At 34.7% G+C, this 18,332-nt stretch overlaps 1 protein-coding gene across 1 annotated transcript in view; it reads left to right on the top strand.

Annotated features, from left to right (window-relative positions):
* LOC139944530 (exportin-5-like) overlaps nt 1–18,332 on the top strand; it is a 207,142-nt gene that overhangs the window by 140,218 nt on the left and 48,592 nt on the right. The window contains exons 20-24 of the mRNA XM_071941578.1: nt 3,755–3,855; nt 4,004–4,100; nt 8,473–8,609; nt 9,262–9,406; nt 12,164–12,261. Of these exons, the coding sequence (XP_071797679.1) occupies nt 3,755–3,855; nt 4,004–4,100; nt 8,473–8,609; nt 9,262–9,406; nt 12,164–12,261 (578 nt within the window). The remainder of the gene's footprint in view (nt 1–3,754; nt 3,856–4,003; nt 4,101–8,472; nt 8,610–9,261; nt 9,407–12,163; nt 12,262–18,332) is intronic.

Below are 18,332 nucleotides of genomic sequence, written 5' to 3'. Positions count from 1 at the left end.
CATGCTCCGCCACGATGCATGCATAATAGTATTACGTACATCATGTACAGCATAGTTGTCGCGCACATGGATAAAATGTATTCATCATATATCTTTCTGTCAACATACATGTAGTGTCAAAATGGAGTAGTTGCGTGGGAATCGATAAACTACACAACGTGCATGACCAATAGTGGTCGTATGAACAAAAATATTATTTCATTGTGTATTGTAAGAATTGTTCTTTATTTTGTTCAGTTAGATGACATGCTTTCGTTTTCTGTAAATTAAATACGACTAGTTATATAGGAGGCAATCAATTAACAATTGAAATGGACAAATTGGAAGAACTAGTTTGGTTTTTTTGCTGTTTTTTTTTTAAAAATCAAATTGCCGTCGTGCCCTTCGCAACTTTTTTATGATTGCCTTGATGCCCTTGAAAATTGCCTTGGTGCCCAGAATTTTTACAAAAAGTAAAGGCAAAAAAACAACTAAAGTTACTAAGCCCTACTACTCTGAGAACATCTTTCTTAAATTTTGCCCTAAGACTTTAACCCGCTTCGCAAATTTATGTGTCTGCAATTTAAGCGATTTAAAAAAAATTGCTGTTTGATGCAAAATGTGTGGACCGCTATGTGTGTTTTGCTACGCAGAAATACTGGATGAAATCGTTCCCTGGTCAACTTAGAATGCTTAAGCTGGCCAAGAGCGTGGGTCTTGTATCGTTATTTTGCGTCATTTCCCTTTGATTATTTAATACTGTAAGTAGTCACACTCACAGTTTGCAACATTGTTTACAAAAAGAAAGCTGCAATAAAAGCTTCCATACTGGGCTTTGAACTGCTTACAATATCTTTTGCAAAAACAAAAAAAAACACTTTTGTACATGTATATAATGTATAATGCCTGATCAAAATGTAGAAGCAATGTACAGTATATAATAAGCTTAATTTACCCATTTATGACAGAATTACGTAAAAAGTACACATTTTAAAATACACACTGTTCAGTTATTGCCACAATGGCCATTTCATGTAGCTTTTAAAAGTAGTTCCAGAAATCATCCAGTCAGGCCCGTCCAGAGCAGGTTGTTTGTTTAAGGGATTAGAGGGATTATCACAGTTGGATGCCAGGACAGTGTGTTTACTTAAGGACCCTCCAAAAGTATGTGTGAAACCAGCAATATTTTTTAAAGGGCTGGACATGTCATGATCTAGTTTAAAACAATCTTATTGTCCTCAAGTATAACATGACGCCACCTTAAAGGTGCAGTTTTACCAGGATGTACAGAGCAGTAAATGCGTAGTCAAGCTGAAACCAAGCTTGTGTATTCCAGCTGGAATATGTTACATGTACATCCAAGATTTGAATGTCATGTCAAACACTTTGTTTTTGTTATGTAACAGAAACTTCTGTCTAGTTCTTCTTCTTTTTCTCCCCCTCGACTGTACGATAACAAAGACACACTTCAAAAGCATTCATAACCTTCAAACTTCACACATAGTTATTTTTTACTATTAGGTGAACCCGCTGATGTGACGCCATAATTATATCATAAGGTGTTAACATTACATCAAAATTAAATATAAACTTATAAATCATAAAAACGCTCACAAAATTTGTACAGTTTTTACATCTACATGTAACATATATGTTAATTTTGCATCCGGGATAAAGGGTTTAATTAGTTTTTCACACTTACAGATGTCTATTAGGCACTACATGTTATAAATTCATTTTTTCCTGATTATATTCTTTATATTCCTTATCCTTGATGCAAAGTAACATCTGTTAAATCTAACACCTGGTAATCAAACTGCCTACATGTATATAGCCACCAGGCTACAATGTAGTTTGTTTGACTTTCTGGAACTAAAGACCACTTTTGACAGATGGGGTCTTGTGATAAGCTTTCAAAGTAGTGACCTTCCAAGTTGAGCGGTTGACCATTAGCTGTTTCAACTGTGCTGAGGTGTGAACATGGTTAGGCACAAGATGGCCCTTTTTGAAATATCTGCAGACCTCTATGTCAATTTGTGTCAGTCAGGCCAAGTACAAGTTCAAACTTTACTGTATTGTGTACAATGGTACATGTACACAGGGTATCCCAATACATTTACTTGCAAAATCTAGTGATGCTTTATTTCCCTAATCTGTAAATAGCCAGGACATGGACATGCACATTATAGATTGAGCTTAATGAATGGATTGTTTGTTGTTTACTGTGAGATTGAGTTGGAAAACCATTTTAAATTTTACTTTGATAAGGTATTAAAGGTGTAATCGCAAACATGGGGATAGACACAAATGGGTTGGAAGTAATGACAAATTATGGGAGTTTTATCTCATAAACGATTGCATCCTGGAGTTGGAGGGCTAAGAGAACCCAAATTCTGCACGCATAACTTAAGCCCAGATGACAATGGCACACAAGTAAAATTTGATTTCCTGCTCCAATGTAAGATCATCCACTGAAAAAAACAAGCGTGATCTTACATTATAACATGTTGTCTAAAAGGTGTCTAAAAGGTTGTTGCACCACAACAAATTTGATCTCCACCATGTCCATGGTACTGTTGATTTAGTAAGTGAACCAGGGATAGGTTATGATGGTTGATGCTTTTTATTATTCAATAGTTGTCACTTTTTGTTAATATTTACGTAACATATGGAAGGTACGATACAATACTTGTTTTAAAACTATTTTTAAGAGGCATTCCTTTAGGAGAAACAACAGCCACTTGAAATTTCAAGAGTATTTCATTTTGTACTTGAGGTTTTTTATTGATGTTTTTGAAATGTTGTTTGTTGAAAAGTTTTGATTGAGATACTGAACAGTATACTGAATCATAAATATTTGTGTTTATATAACACCCAAGCAGATCCTTGCCATTTGATTGGAGGATTGTCCGTCACGTCTTAGCAAATTAAAGTACTATTGCACGCTACGTCACTCAGCATGCATTTTTCGTTCCATCCGAAAAGTACTATTGCACGCTGAGCAAAAAACATCACTGCGTTCGCGTGTCTTTGGTAACGCAGCAGTGTTACTGCAAGGCACATACTAGCATTCGGCAACTGCGTGTCTAAAAAAATAGCTGTACAGAACGCACATTGACCAACAGGCCGACCCAAAAGAAACGGGTGTAATTTCAGAATTAGCAATTGTATTGTTTTGAAACTTGTACCCCTCCAATCAAAATGACAAAGATCTACTTGGATGTTATACAAAACAAATAATGAATGTTTTTTATTCGTGCAATAGTGCAAAAATGTTCATGAGTTGAAAAATGGAACATTCCATCTTTCAACTCATGAACGTATTCGCACCATTGCACTCATAAACATTCATTACTTGTATAATATTTGTGTTCTTGGTTAATGGTTTATTCCTTAAAGCCATTATACACTTTCGGTAAACAGTGTTGTCCAAGTCCCACACTTCGTGTATCACAACTTATATATAAAACAACAAACCTGTGAAAATTTAGGCTCAATCGGTCGTTGGAGTCGGGAGAAAATAACGGGAAAACCCACTCTTGTTTCCGCGCGTTTCGCTTTGTCATGTAATTCTCGCTAACGAGAATTTATATTGTTTTACCGTTTTCTCAAAAAGTAAAGCATTTCATGGACTAATATTTCAAGAGAAGTCTTTCACCATTACCTTCTGTAAACCCTGTAAATTATTTGTAAATCTGTGAACTTTTGTTTTTTTTTCTGTACCGAAAGGGTCCAATGTCTTTAACTGTGAATATGTCATACACTTTTTCATTAGAATCATGAATGCAATATGGGCTTCAGGAGTAAGAGCTACAGTTCCTGCTGATTATGTGAAAGTCTTTGATATTCCTGAGAATGATAAAAATGCTGTTTTAGGTAAGTTAGAGACTCCAAATAAATCCAAGGGTTACCATTCCATGCTGCCTTACCTACTGTCTTAAGACAACAACCATATCAATATGTTAATGCATTAATCTGATTGATGTCTAAGTATTTTCCACTATTGTTCCCATTTTGTTATAAGGTTTAGTTCAGCCATCATCCGATAACTATGAACTTCCAGCAAACAGGTCACCAATTGAAAAGATACAAGGCTTTCTTTCTACGGCACAGGAAAACTGGTAAGCAGTTGTTAATTAAATTCTTAAACTGTTGCATAATTCGTCGCTCATGCCACAAAGTGACCTATCTCGCAAAACTCCCAAATTCTTGCAAATTGGTTTTTATACATATTATTAATATCCTTATAGTTTCCGTACCTAATATGTAATGAGTAGGATTTGAAACTTTGCATGGTGGAAATACGATATGGAAAGGTTTGCGGTAATACCATGTCATCTCTAAATGAGTTGGGGTGGTTCTGAAAAGAACTGTTGGGTTTCAACTCAACATTTCAAACAGTATGCTCTGTATGTAATGGTTTCATATTTATACTGATTAGTATGAACAATGTATCACTTGATTTACCTTTTTTTTTCTCTCCACAAAGTGACCTATCTAAATACGTCACATTACCGACGATATACAAAGCACAACAGTGCAGTTCAGGTGCACAGGTGTGACGTTTACATTTTAGTATAGTATTTTCACCAAGTGACTTGTCGTGATAGGTCTCAATATGCATTGATTTGTACACAGAACAGAGCTCTAAAGGAAAGCCCAAGTGTTTTTTTTTTCTTTTCATTTTTTCAATTTCACGAAGTAATATGTGTTTAGAATTAATTACTAATTAAGTTGGTTACAGGAATAAAAACACATCAGCTTTACTTTAATCTTATACAAGTTAAATAAAAATAGACAGCAGAATCCGAAGCAGCAGTTTGGAAAATAGTGCAACTACAATCACAAATTCTCCAAACACGCTAGTTTTGGCTGTGGTTGAAGTAGGTCACTTGAATCCTTATTGTATTGGTAAGTAGCTCATGCATAAAGGCCTAGCTGCAAGATTTCATTTGAAGTTGAATGGCCTGATTTTTGGCGAGCTGCAGAGCAGTGCGATCCTATGTAATACCAACTTCCATTTTTGGAAATATCAAAGTTTCTGATTTTAGTCTTTAAGTTGAGTTGTTTTTGGTATATAGAGTGAGTTTGTCATTTTTTTTTTTTTTATTAAAAAAAACTTTTTGGAATAACAAAAATGTTAAAGTTGTTTTTTCACACTAAAACATTGACATCGGGATTTAAAGAAACAAAGAAACAAACAAACTCAAATTAAAATCTTAAAGTTTTGAAATAATTTGTTAAAACAAAAATCAAACTCTCTGTCACTGGTTCCAGTTGAATGAGCTGAAACAATGAAAAACATAAATGATCATAACTCCTGATTGCAACGATGTACTGACTTGAATCTGAAGTCAAATATTGCTTCTTACATGTAAATTCATATGAAAAGAGATAACTCAAAGAATTAATCACAGGTTTCAGTTGAATGAGCTAAAATAATGAAAAACATTAAATGGTTATAATTGCAATGATGTACTGACTTGAAACTTAAGTCAAACATTGCTTCTAACAAGTAGATTCATATGAAAAGATAAAACTCAAAGACTTAATCACTGGTTTCAGTTGAATGAGCTAAAGCAATGAAAACCTTAAATGTTATAACTTCATACTTGTCAACGTCCCCACCCCTTTGACAATCAGTTGATCAAATGATTGGTTTTTCTGTCAGTCATTGATTCTAACCGGTGATCGGCAGCTCGCCATGGCAGCTTCGCTGTTCTAGTCTTTCTTTGTCTATGAACTTGTACCTGTTTACGGAGGATGATTTTTTTCAAAATTGAAGCTTTTTTATTTGCCACAGACAATTCACAAATTACGTGTACATGTAAAATGTAAAGCTGATGGACTTGAGATAATGTTGAGTTCCCCACAATAGTTCATTTTGTAGTTTTTTACAGATCATTGGCAATATCTTAGATGAAATCAGGTAAAATCTGCACAAAATTCAACTTCAATCAACCACAAAGTATTTATTATTTATGTTTGAAGCTTAGGTCCTAGAGTCAAAATTTCCCATAATAACACGCAATCTAAACAAAACAGTGTACATGTATATGTTACAAACAAAATAAGTTTTGAAAGTTTTTGAAAGTAAAAATTTTTTTAATGAAATTTTTGCAGAAAGGAACCTTTCAAAGCTGTCTATAATGAAAAAGCTGGATAATGCAAGTAGGGAAACCATTGTAACAGACAGGAGACAATAAAACATTCTGAGTTTGTGTTTTATGTCTGGTTAGCAACAATTATTAGAACTCAAAATAACATACAATCAAGTTCTAGTTTATTCTCCAGTTTTCAATTTCAATTCAATTGTAAGTAAATTTGTTTGTTTTTAAGGTGACTTATAAGGGTATCAAACCAGACTACCAAAAGAGGGGCTGTGTAATAAAAATAATAATAATAATACTGCATTTGTAAAGAGCACTTAGTCTGTATGACATTCAAAGGCGCTGGGCAAGAACAAGAAGAAAACTTCACTTGGTATGTTTTAGGCTAATCTGAAGAGATGGGTTTTGAGAGAATGTTGGAACCGTGAGATGTCATGTGTGTCCATGAGATGTTGAGGCAGAGAGTTCCAGAGGCAGGGTGAAATGTTACTTAATGCCCTGTCCCCATAGCTGGATAAACAGGTCAGAGGAACATAGAGCATGCTGCCCGATGACCTCAGACCCGGCCCGACACTACAGATACATGTAGGTAGGGGTTATTGCATGTAGAGCCTTAAATGTCAGATGGATGATCTGTGTACAACAAATAAATAAATTTTAACTAGTTAAAATATCTAATAAATATATCTCAAACACACTAATTTTAACAAGTTGCGAGATGGGCAAAACTAGAGTAATAATCAACCAAATTGCTCTGTTCATTATTCAAGTCGCAATTGTTTAAAGTTGAATGTTCTGCGTTGCTCTAATTTGATGAGCAACATGGATAAATCACAGAAATACACTCGGAATAAATCATGCTGTTATAACTCAATGTGAAATATACTGAATTTAAGATCTCGTAAGAGATATTCTTTTGTACATCAGGTAAGTGTATATCGCCAACAATCATTGGAAGGCAAATTCATTTGGCTAACTTAGGAACTGAAGGAAAACCAAGAACTTACAGCGCTCTACAGTGAGACCCTTCTCCCAGGTGGCTAGTGCACGAATGACTTCTTTGAAAAACCTGTGGGGCACATGTACAGCACAAAAAGAAATTGCGTTTGGAAATTCATGACCCCATTTACTTCATGTACTTCAAGCTACTTTAAAGTATGCAAATGAGATTGTAATACCGCGGTAACAAACTGTGAAGTTTGATTGGTCGAGAACCAATCTCGTGCCGTGCAACAAAAACGCATGTACCATGGCTGCACAGCGCGGCGGGTAGCATGAGTTTTGTTAACCGGTGTACATGTACATTACCTTGATCGTTCCCACTGTTGGTTGATTTCCAGCGCTTAGTACGAAAATACTGTCATACTAAATGTGAATTGGAGTTGGAAGTAAGGGCTAAAACATTTTTCTCAAATGTAAGAAAACAATTAATGCTGTCACTGCAACAATCACTTTGTACCATAGTTAATTTATCCCAAATCAAAGATTTTTAATATACACATGTACATGTACACGATTGCGTGTTATGTACATGTATGAGCGGGGGCAGTCAAGTGCACTTGACTCGAGCTGTGGTGTTTTAGAGCAGCAGAGTATGGGTTCCAGTCCCGAAGCAAGACACTTAACCATTAATGCTTGTCATTCAGATGGGACGTGTGTGTTGTGTAAAAAACATGAAGGGACCCTGTTACACTTGTCTTTTAGAAAAGGGGTTTGCCCCTGTGTTTCTGGCAGTGGCTGCTGAATGCACCACAGCACCTTGTAAAACAAAAGAAGGGGCTACATAAACCGGTGTCATGTTTCAAAAAATGAAGAAAAAAAAAAACGGTCTTAAAATGTTTCTGTTTGTTCAAGTACCTTGAGTATTCGAGTGCTATAATTTCTGGGGTTTTTCTACTAAACATCTTAAAGACAGTAGACACTATTGGTAATTGTCAAAGACCAGTCTTCTCTTATTTCCTGTATCCCAACATATGCATGAAATAACTTGTGAAAATTTGAGCTCAATCGGTCATCGAAGTTGCAAGATAATAATGAAAGAAAAAAACACCCTTGTCACACAAAGTTGTGTGCTTTCTGATGCTTGATTTCGTGACCTCAAATTCTAAACTTGAGGTCTCGAAATCAAATTCATGGAAAATTACTTCTTTCTCGAAAACTACATCACGTCAGAGAGACCCATTTCTCATTACTAATTGAAGTTTTATGCTGATAATTATTTTGAGTAATTACCAATAGTGTCCACTGTTTGACCACTTTGTTTTCTGGTTTGCAGTCCAAGTAAAAGCAAGTATGTATTCTTTATAGCCTCTACATTGTGTCATGAGGTAATTTTGTTTTGCACATTTTATTGAGGTGTTTTTCTCTTGTTTTCAAATTGTAGCTGTCATGTATTGGCTTGTGCATTTGACAACATGGGATATGAGTTATATGTATCTGATGACTTCATTAAGCAGCTTTTGGACTCTATATTTGTGATGATAAGCCACGCATCAAACAACAGACTCAGGCCAATCCTTCATATCCTTTTAAAATTCAAATCATTAATCAAAGGTTTTCTTCTTATGTCCATGACGATGACAAACAAGTAGGGCGCCAACTTATCTTATCTTTAATAAAGTCACAACCACATAAACTAAACTGTACCAAAATCCTGTAGTAATAGCTGAAATAATGTTCTGTTAATGAGGGCTCCAAACTCAAATTAAAGTTGTTTAGTCCAAAAGTATTAAACTGTGCATTCAAATGGTGTTAAATACCACTATGTTTCATAACCTTTAAGTGCATTTTTTGTCCACAACCAAATATGTTTGATAGTGTCGCAATTCTGATATATGGTCTGTACGTTTTAGTATCAGAGAATTTTCACTTCATTCCTACATTCTGATGATATTCAATTAAGATGGGTGCATCACAATTCTCAATCTTGACCTTGGAGCCCCTTCTCCAATTCGATATTAAAAGAATTTTGTATGTATGATCTGGCCTTCAAATTATCGCTACTTAAAGTTGTTCTTAAGCTCAAGTCGGTTGAATATTTATGATTTAAACTGTTTTTTTAAAAGATTTTGGGTTGAACAAAGAAAGTGTAATCTCTCAAATCATATTCAGGGGTGATGATTTCTGCTCTAATCTAAAACAGAAATTAATACATCCTTAACATTTCATGTATGTGTATTTCTGAAGTCTTTAGTACAGCATTGTCCTGCTGATTGTCAAGAACATGTGCTGCTACCAGTACTGAATTGCTTGTGCAACTTCATGTTTCAGAGACTGAGTTCACAGTGGGAAATGATGAATGAACAATTAATTGCAGGGTATGTAGTTCAGTCTTTTGGTTATTGTTGTAGTTTAGTGTGCATGTCTTAAAAGAGTCAGCCACAGGGAGTACATGTACATGAGGAACATGTATCTTGATTTGTTCGTCCGTTCGTTCGTTCAATCGTTCATTCGTTCGTTCGTTCGTTCGTTCGTTCGTTCGTTCGTTCGTTCGTTCGTTCGTTCGTTCGTTCGTTCGTTCGTTCGTTCGTTCGTTCGTTCAATCGTTCGTTCGTTCGTTCGTTCGTTCGTTCGTTCGTTCGTTCGTTTGTTCGTTCGTTCGTTCGTTCGTTCGTTCGTTCGTTCAATCGTTCAATCTTTCAATCGTTCAATCGTTTGTTTGTTTGTTTGTTTGTTTGTTTGTTTGTTTGTTTGTTTGTTTGTTTGGTTGGTTTGTTTGTTTGTTTGTTTGTTTGTTTGTTTGTTTGTTTGTTTGTTTGTTTGTTTGTTTGTTTGTTTGTTTGTTTGTTTGTTTGTTTGTTTGTTTGTTTGTTTGTTTGTTTGTTTGTTTGTTTGTTTGTTTGTTTGTTTGTTTGTTTGTTTGTTTGTTTGTTTGTTTGTTTGTTTGTTTGTTTGTTTGTTTGTTTGTTTGTTTGTTTGTTTGTTTGTTTGTTTGTTTGTTTGTTTGTTTGTTTGTTTGTTTGTTTGTTTGTTTGTTTGTTTGTTTGTTTGTTTGTTTGTTTGTTTGTTTGTTTGTTTGTTTGTTTGTTTGTTTGTTTGTTTGTTTGTTTGTTTGTTTGTTTGTTTGTTTGTTTGTTTGTTTGTTTGTTTGTTTGTTTGTTTGTTTGTTTGTTTGTTTGTTTGTTTGTTTGTTTGTTTGTTTGTTTGTTTGTTTGTTTGTTTGTTTGTTTGTTTGTTTGTTTGTTTGTTTGTTTGTTTGTTTGTTTGTTTGTTTGTTTGTTTGTTTGTTTGTTTGTTTGTTTGTTTGTTTGTTTGTTTGTTTGTTTGTTTGTTTGTTTGTTTGTTTGTTTGTTTGTTTGTTTGTTTGTTTGTTTGTTTGTTTGTTTGTTTGTTTGTTTGTTTGTTTGTTTGTTTGTTTGTTTGTTTGTTTGTTTGTTTGTTTGTTTGTTTGTTTGTTTGTTTGTTTGTTTGTTTGTTTGTTTGTTTGTTTGTTTGTTTGTTTGTTTGTTTGTTTGTTTGTTTGTTTGTTTGTTTGTTTGTTTGTTTGTTTGTTTGTTTGTTTGTTTGTTTGTTTGTTTGTTTGTTTGTTTGTTTGTTTGTTTGTTTGTTTGTTTGTTTGTTTGTTTGTTTGTTTGGTTGTTTGTTTGTTTGTTTGTTTGTTTGTTTGTTTGTTTGTTTGTTTGTTTGTTTGTTTGTTTGTTTGTTTGTTTGTTTGTTTGTTTGTTTGTTTGTTTGTTTGTTTGTTTGTTTGTTTGTTTGTTTGTTTGTTTGTTTGTTTGTTTGTTTGTTTGTTTGTTTGTTTGTTTGTTTGTTTGTTTGTTTGTTTGTTTGTTTGTTTGTTTGTTTGTTTGTTTGTTTGTTTGTTTGTTTGTTTGTTTGTTTGTTTGTTTGTTTGTTTGTTTGTTTGTTTGTTTGTTTGTTTGTTTGTTTGTTTGTTTGTTTGTTTGTTTGTTTGTTTGTTTGTTTGTTTGTTTGTTTGTTTGTTTGTTTGTTTGTTTGTTTGTTTGTTTGTTTGTTTGTTTGTTTGTTTGTTTGTTTGTTTGTTTGTTTGTTTGTTTGTTTGTTTGTTTGTTTGTTTGTTTGTTTGTTTGTTTGTTTGTTTGTTTGTTTGTTTGTTTGTTTGTTTGTTTGTTTGTTTGTTTGTTTGTTTGTTTGTTTGTTTGTTTGTTTGTTTGTTTGTTTGTTTGTTTGTTTGTTTGTTTGTTGTTTGTTTGTTTGTTTTGTTTGTTTGTTTGTTTGTTTGTTTGTTTGTTTTTGTTTGTTTTGTTTGTTTGTTGTTTTGTTTGTTTGTTTGTGTCTGTGTCTTGGTCTTGGTCTGTGTCTGTGTCTTGGTCTTGGTCTTGGTCTTGGTCTTGGTCTTGGTCTGTGTCTTGGTCTTGGTCTTGGTCTTGGTCTGTGTCTGTGTCTGTGTCTGTGTCTTGGTCTTGGTCTTGGTCTTGGTCTTGGTCTTGGTCTTGGTCTTGGTCTGTGTCTTGGTCTTGGTCTTGGTCTTGGTCTTGGTCTGTGTCTTGGTCTTGGTCTTGGTCTTGGTCTGTGTCTTGGTCTTGGTCTGTGTCTTGGTCTTGGTCTTGGTCTTGGTCTGTGTCTTGGTCTTGGTCTTGGTCTGTGTCTTGGTCTGTGTCTTGGTCTTGGTCTTGGTCTTGGTCTGTGTCTTGGTCTTGGTCTGGTCTTGGTCTGTGTCTTGGTCTTGGTCTTGGTCTTGGTCTTGGTCTTGGTCTTGGTCTTGGTCTTGGTCTTGGTCTTGGTCTTGGTCTGTGTCTTGGTCTTGGTCTTGGTCTTGGTCTTGGTCTTGGTCTGTGTCTGTGTCTGTGTCTGTGTCTGTGTCTTGGTCTTGGTCTTGGTCTTGGTCTTGGTCTGTGTCTTGGTCTTGGTCTTGGTCTTGGTCTTGGTCTGTGTCTTGGTCTTGGTCTTGGTCTTGGTCTGTCTGTCTGTCTGTCTGTCTGTCTGTCTGTCTGTCTGTCTGTCTGTCTGTCTGTCTGTCTGTCTGTCTGTTTGCATAATGTCATTTAAGCCATGTTTTTTTTTATTGCATTATGTTTTAGTTTTGTATTTGTATTTTTCTTTAGTAATGTGCTCAAGAGTTTGTAAGGTTTGTATCATATGTTTCTGTCAATGTGTTATGTTTTACAATATAGTGAGAGTTCAGAAAGCGGAGAGGCTAACCAAGAATCTCAAGAGATACTTGATGAGATGTTTCTTCGTTTGATTACAAGGGACTACCTGGATCTGTTAGGTAAGATTTAGTTGTTTAATTTTTTTAGCTGTTTCGTAGCGCTAGCGCAGCGAAACAGCTCTTGTTTTTGTTAAAGTTTGTTGAGCTGTTTCGTAGCGCAGCGAAACAGCTATTGTTTTTGTTTGCTTTTAGCTGTTCCGACCGTCCATCGGTAATTATTATTATTATTATTATTATTATTATTGTTATTGTTATTGTTATTGTTATTGTTATTGTTATTGTTATTGTTATTGTTATTGTTATTGTTATTGTTAAGATATAAGATTTTTATTTGTTATTATTATTATTATTATTATTATTATTATTATTATTATTATTATTATTATTATTATTATTATTATTTGTATCCGTCAAAACCCCATAGGTTTAACCAGGGCATTTTGTTAAAGCCAAAAATCATACTTGGCTTAGTATAAAAGAGTCAGAACCTATATCATATTAAAGCTTAGGTCTTGAAGTTGCAGTTAAATGTAGTTTGCATAAATTAAATAATTAATTAACTAAGTTATAACGACATGAATATTTAATTAGCCAATCTTTAGACTGCCATATCTCACAAACTATACGTCCGATCGCAATTTTTTTTTCAATTTTGTACTTTGTGGGTACTGTATAACTATTCCATGGGCTTAAAATCCGGACGACGTCACCATGACGTCATGTATTGCACGTTTTGTGTCTGTGCACAAACACAATGGCTCTTCAAATGTCAACATTTAAATGGTCAAAAACTTAATAACTTCAAAATTATTTATCTGTTTGTTTCCTGAATTTGATATTTTGTGTCAAAAAATACACTGATTCTAAAAATAATGGTTTCCGTTCATTAAAACCAATCAAGGGACGTCTATCATTAACGAATAAATTAAAATCTTGCCGTCATGGGTACAACGTAGTACTTCTGGATGTAGTCACTAAACTGCGTGCAGTCGCCTTCATGTGGCTGTACATTGTCTCCATAGGTGGTTGCAATACAGTGTGGACCTGTTTGCATTGAGGACTTACTTGAGGGGAGTCTACCACGCTGTCCTGATGTTGGCATCATTGTATTTTTTTTCCTAACCGTGTTCTGGACATACTCCATTGGATTTGTACACAACAAATAGGCATACATTGGAATCCTACGATGGTTCAGGGTTTTCGTTCAAAACGAATGTGCGTTCTATAGGTATTTTGTAAAAGGCATTGGATTGGGGTAAGTTACACACCATCGTGTACCTTATGAAATTTGTTAGTACGAAAAACACAATTTTAAAACTGTGACATCATCAGGTGATTATTTATGGTAATTAGAAGCTTTAATGAGTTTTTCTTTGCAGCACTATATCTCAAGAAGTGAACGGCCGAATTCAAAGTTTTTTTCAGTAATAGACTCCTTAGTCATGATAGATTTGCATTGGGTAATCGTGACCCCGATTTGACCTCTTATTCCGGGTCAACCGGAAGTGGGACTATATCTCAAGAGTTACACAGCCGATTTAATTATTTTCTTCAGTTATAGACTCCTTAGGCATTAAATTTTGTTGGGGAAAATTCGTGACCCCATTTTGACCTCTTCTTCCGAGTCAACCGGAAGTGGGACCATATCTCAAGAACTACACAACCGATTTTCAAACTTCTTTCAGTTTTAGACTACTTAGACATTAAATATTAACTTTGAAAACTGTGACCTTGTGTTGACCTTTATTTCCGGGTCAACCGGAAGTGGGATCATTTCTCAAGAACTATACAACCGATTTTTAAACTTTTTCAGTTATAGACTCCTTAGGCATTAAATATTAACTTTGAAAACCATGACCCCCATGTTGACCTTTTCTTCCGGGTCAACCGGAAGTGGGACCATATCTTAAGAACTACACAACCGATTTTCAATTTTGTTTTGGTAATTAACTCCTTTGACATTAGACATTCGCATTGGCTAGCCGTGACCCCATGTTAACCTTTACTTCCGGGTCAACCGGAAGTGGGACCATATCTAAAGAACTGGCTAGCCATTGGCTAGCCGTGACCCCATGTTAACCTTTACTTCCGGGTCAACCGGAAGTGGGACCATATCTAAAGAACTACACAACCGATTTTAAATCTTTTTCAGTTTTAGACTCCTTAGGCATTCAAAATCGAGCTTGATATTGTGACCCAGTATTGACCTTTACTTCCCGGAAGTTGGATCATATCTCAAGAACTACACAACCGATTTGTTAACTTTGGTTAAACTTATTCCAAATAATGACCATGATGCCATGTTGACCTTTAATTCTGGGTTTTAAAGATCATTTCGATTCAGTATCAGATAAAAGACAAGGTAATCACATGTCATAAAGCTGTTATGTGTGGGTTTTTATTAAAGCATAGAATACTTCTATTAACAAAACATTCTGGAACAGCTTTGTGATTGTTCACAATCTCTAGTTGTTATTGTTATTGTTATTGTTATTGTTATTGTTATTGTTATTGTTATTGTTATTGTTATTGTTATTGTTACTGTTACTGTTACTGTTACTGTTACTGTTACTGTTACTGTTACTGTTACTGTTACTGTTATTGTTATTGTTATTGTTATTGTTATTGTTATTGTTATTGTTATTGTTATTGTTATTGTTATTGTTATTGTTATTGTTATTGTTATTGTTATTGTTATTGTTATTGTTTTGTTATTGTTTTGTTTTGTTTTGTATTGTTATTGTTATTGTTATTGTTATTGTTATTGTTATTGTTATTGTTATTGTTATTGTTATTGTTATTGTTATTAGCTGTTCCGACGTAGTGGTCGGAACAGCTATTGAAATCGTCAAGATTTTTATTTGTTATTATTATTATTATTATTATTATTATTATTATTATTTGTATCCGTCAAAACCCCATAGGTTTAACCAGGGCATTTTGTTAAAGCCAAAAATCATACTTGGCTTAGTATAAGAGAGTCAGAACCTATATCATATTAAAGCTTAGGTCTTGAAGTTGCAGTTAAATGTAGTTTGCATAAATTAAATGATTAATTAACTAAGTTATAACGACATGAATATTTAATTAGCCAATCTTTAGACTGCCATATCTCACAAACTATACGTCCGATCGCAATTTTGTTTTCAATTTTGTACTTTGTGGGTACTGTATAACTATTCCATGGCCTTAAAATCCGGACGACGTCACCATGACGTCATGTATTGCACGTTTTGTGTCTGTGCACAAACACAATGGCTCTTCAAATGTCAACATTTAAATGGTCAAAAACTTAATAACTTCAAAATTATTTATCTGTTTGTTTCCTGAATTTGATATTTTGTGTCAAAAAATACACTGATTCTAAAAATAATGGTTTCCGTTCATTAAAACCAATCAAGGGACGTCTATCATTAACGAATAAATTAAAATCTTGCCGTCATCGGTACAACGTAGTACTTCTGGATGTAGTCACTAAACTGCGTGCAGTCGCTTTCATGTGGCTGTACACTGTCTCTATGTGTGGTTGCAATACAGTGTGGACCTGTTTGCATTGAGGACTTACTTGAGGGGAGTCTACCACAATGTCCTGATGTTGGCATCATTGTATTTTTTTCCTCCTAACCGTGTTCTGGACATTCTCCATTGGATTTGTACACAACCAATAGGCATACATTGGAATCCTACGATGGTTCAGGGTTTTCGTTAAAACGATGTACGTTCTAATAGGTTTTTTTTAAAAGGCATTGGATTGGGGTAAGTTACACACCATCGTGTACCTTATGAAATTTGTTAGTATGAAAAACACAATTTTAAAACTGTGACGTCATCACGTGATAATTTATGGTAATTAGAAGCTTTAATGAGTTTTTCTTTGCAGCACTATATCTCAAGAAGTGAACGGCCGAATTCAAAGTTGTTTTCAGTAATAGACTCCTTAGGCATGATAGATTTGCATTGGGTAACCGTGACCCCGATTTGACCTCTACTTCCGGGTCAACCGGAAGTGAGACCATATTTCAAGAGTTACACAACCGATTTAATTTTTTTCTTCAGTTATAGACTCCTTAGGCATTAAATTTTGTTGGGGAAAATCCGTGACCCCATTTTGACCTCTTCTTCCGGGTCAATTGGAAGTAGGACCATTTGTCAAGAACTACACAACCGATTTTCAAACTTTTTTCAGTAATAGACTACTTAGACATTAAACATTAACTTAGAAAACTGTGACCTTATGTTGACCTTTATTTCCGGGTCAACCGGAAGTGGGATCATTTCTCAATAACTACACAACCGATTTTCAAACTTTTTCAGTTATAGACACCTTAAGCATTAAATATTAACTTTGAAAACCATGACCCCACGTTGACCTTTCCTTCCGGGTCAACCGGAAGTGGGACCTTATTTCAAGAACTACATAACCGATTTTCAATTTTGTTTTGGTTATTAACTCCTTTGACATTGGACATTCGCATTGGCAAGCCGTGACGCCATGTTGACCTTTACTTCCGGGTCAACCGGAAGTTGGACCATATCTTAAGAACTACACAACCGATTTTCAATCTTTTTCAGTTTTAGACTCCTTAGGCATCAAAAATAAAATTAGAACAACCGTGACCCCAATTTGACCTATATTCCTGGTCAACCGGAAGTGAGACCATATCTTAAGAACTACACAACCGATTTTCAAACTTGTTACTCTTATAGACTCCTCAGGCATTTAAAATAAACTTTGTGACCCCCATATCTCAAGAACTACACAACACGGAACAGCTTTGTGTTTGTTCACAAACACCTAATGTCTAGTTGTTATTGTTATTGTTATTGTTATTGTTATTGTTATTGTTATTGTTATTGTTATTGTTATTGTTATTGTTATTGTTATTGTTATTGTTATTGTTATTGTTATTGTTATTGTTATTGTTATTGTTATTGTTATTTGTATCCGTCAAAACCCCATAGGTTTAACCAGGGCATTTTGTTAAAGCCAAAAATCATACTTGGCTTAGTATAAAAGAGTCAGAACCTATATCATATTAAAGCTTAGGTCTTGAAGTTGCAGTTAAATGTAGTTTGCATAAATTAAATATTTAATTAACTAAGTTATAACGACATGAATATTTAATTAGCCAATCTTTAGACTGCCATATCTCACAAACTATATGTCCGATCGCAATTTTTTTTTCAATTTTGTACTTTGTGGGTACTGTATAACTATTCCATGGCCTTAAAATCCGGACGACGTCACCATGACGTCATGTATTGCACGTTTTGTGTCTGTCCACAAACACAATGGCTCTTCAAATGTCAACATTTAAATGGTCAAAAACTTAATAACTTCAAAATTATTTATCTGTTTGTTTCCTGAATTTGATATTTTGTGTCAAAAAATACACTGATTCTAAAAATAATGGTTTCCGTTCATTAAAACCAATCAAGGGACGTCTATCATTAACGAATAAATTAAAGGAACACGTTGCCTTGGATCGGACGAGTTGGTCAAAACAAAAGCGTTTTTAACCGTTTTTAATATAATGCATATGGTTGGAAAGATATTTTAAAAGTAGCATACAATGATCCACACAAGTTTTCCTCGAAATTTCGTGGTTTTCCTTCTACTGTGCGAACTAACACCGTCGGCCATTTATGGGAGTCAAAATTTTGACCCCCATAAATGGCCGACGTGTTAGTCGACGAGGTAAAAGGAAAACCACGCAATTTCGAGGCATGTTTGTGTGGATCATTGTATTCTACTTTTACAACAGCTTTCTACCCATATGCATTTTATAAAAAACGGTTACAAACGCTTTTCAAAGACCAACTCGACCGATCCAAGGCAACGTGTTCCTTTAAAATCTTGCCGTCATGGGTACAACGTACATGTAGTACTTCTGGATGTAGTCACTAAACTGCGTGTAGTCGCTTTCATGTGGCTGTACACTGTCTCTATGGGTGGTTGCAATACAGTGTGGACCTGTTTGCATTGAGGACTTACTTGAGGGGAGTCTACCACAATGTCCTGATGTTGGCATCATTGTATTTTTTTTCCTAACCGTGTTCTGGACATACTCCATTGGATTTGTACACAACAAATAGGCATACATTGGAATCCTACGATGGTTCAGGGTTTT

Source organism: Asterias amurensis, chromosome 1 (assembly GCF_032118995.1).
Source record: "Asterias amurensis chromosome 1, ASM3211899v1".
In the NCBI taxonomy this organism is placed as follows: Eukaryota; Metazoa; Echinodermata; class Asteroidea; order Forcipulatida; family Asteriidae; genus Asterias; species Asterias amurensis.
This window is presented reverse-complemented; position numbering and strand designations above follow the sequence as displayed.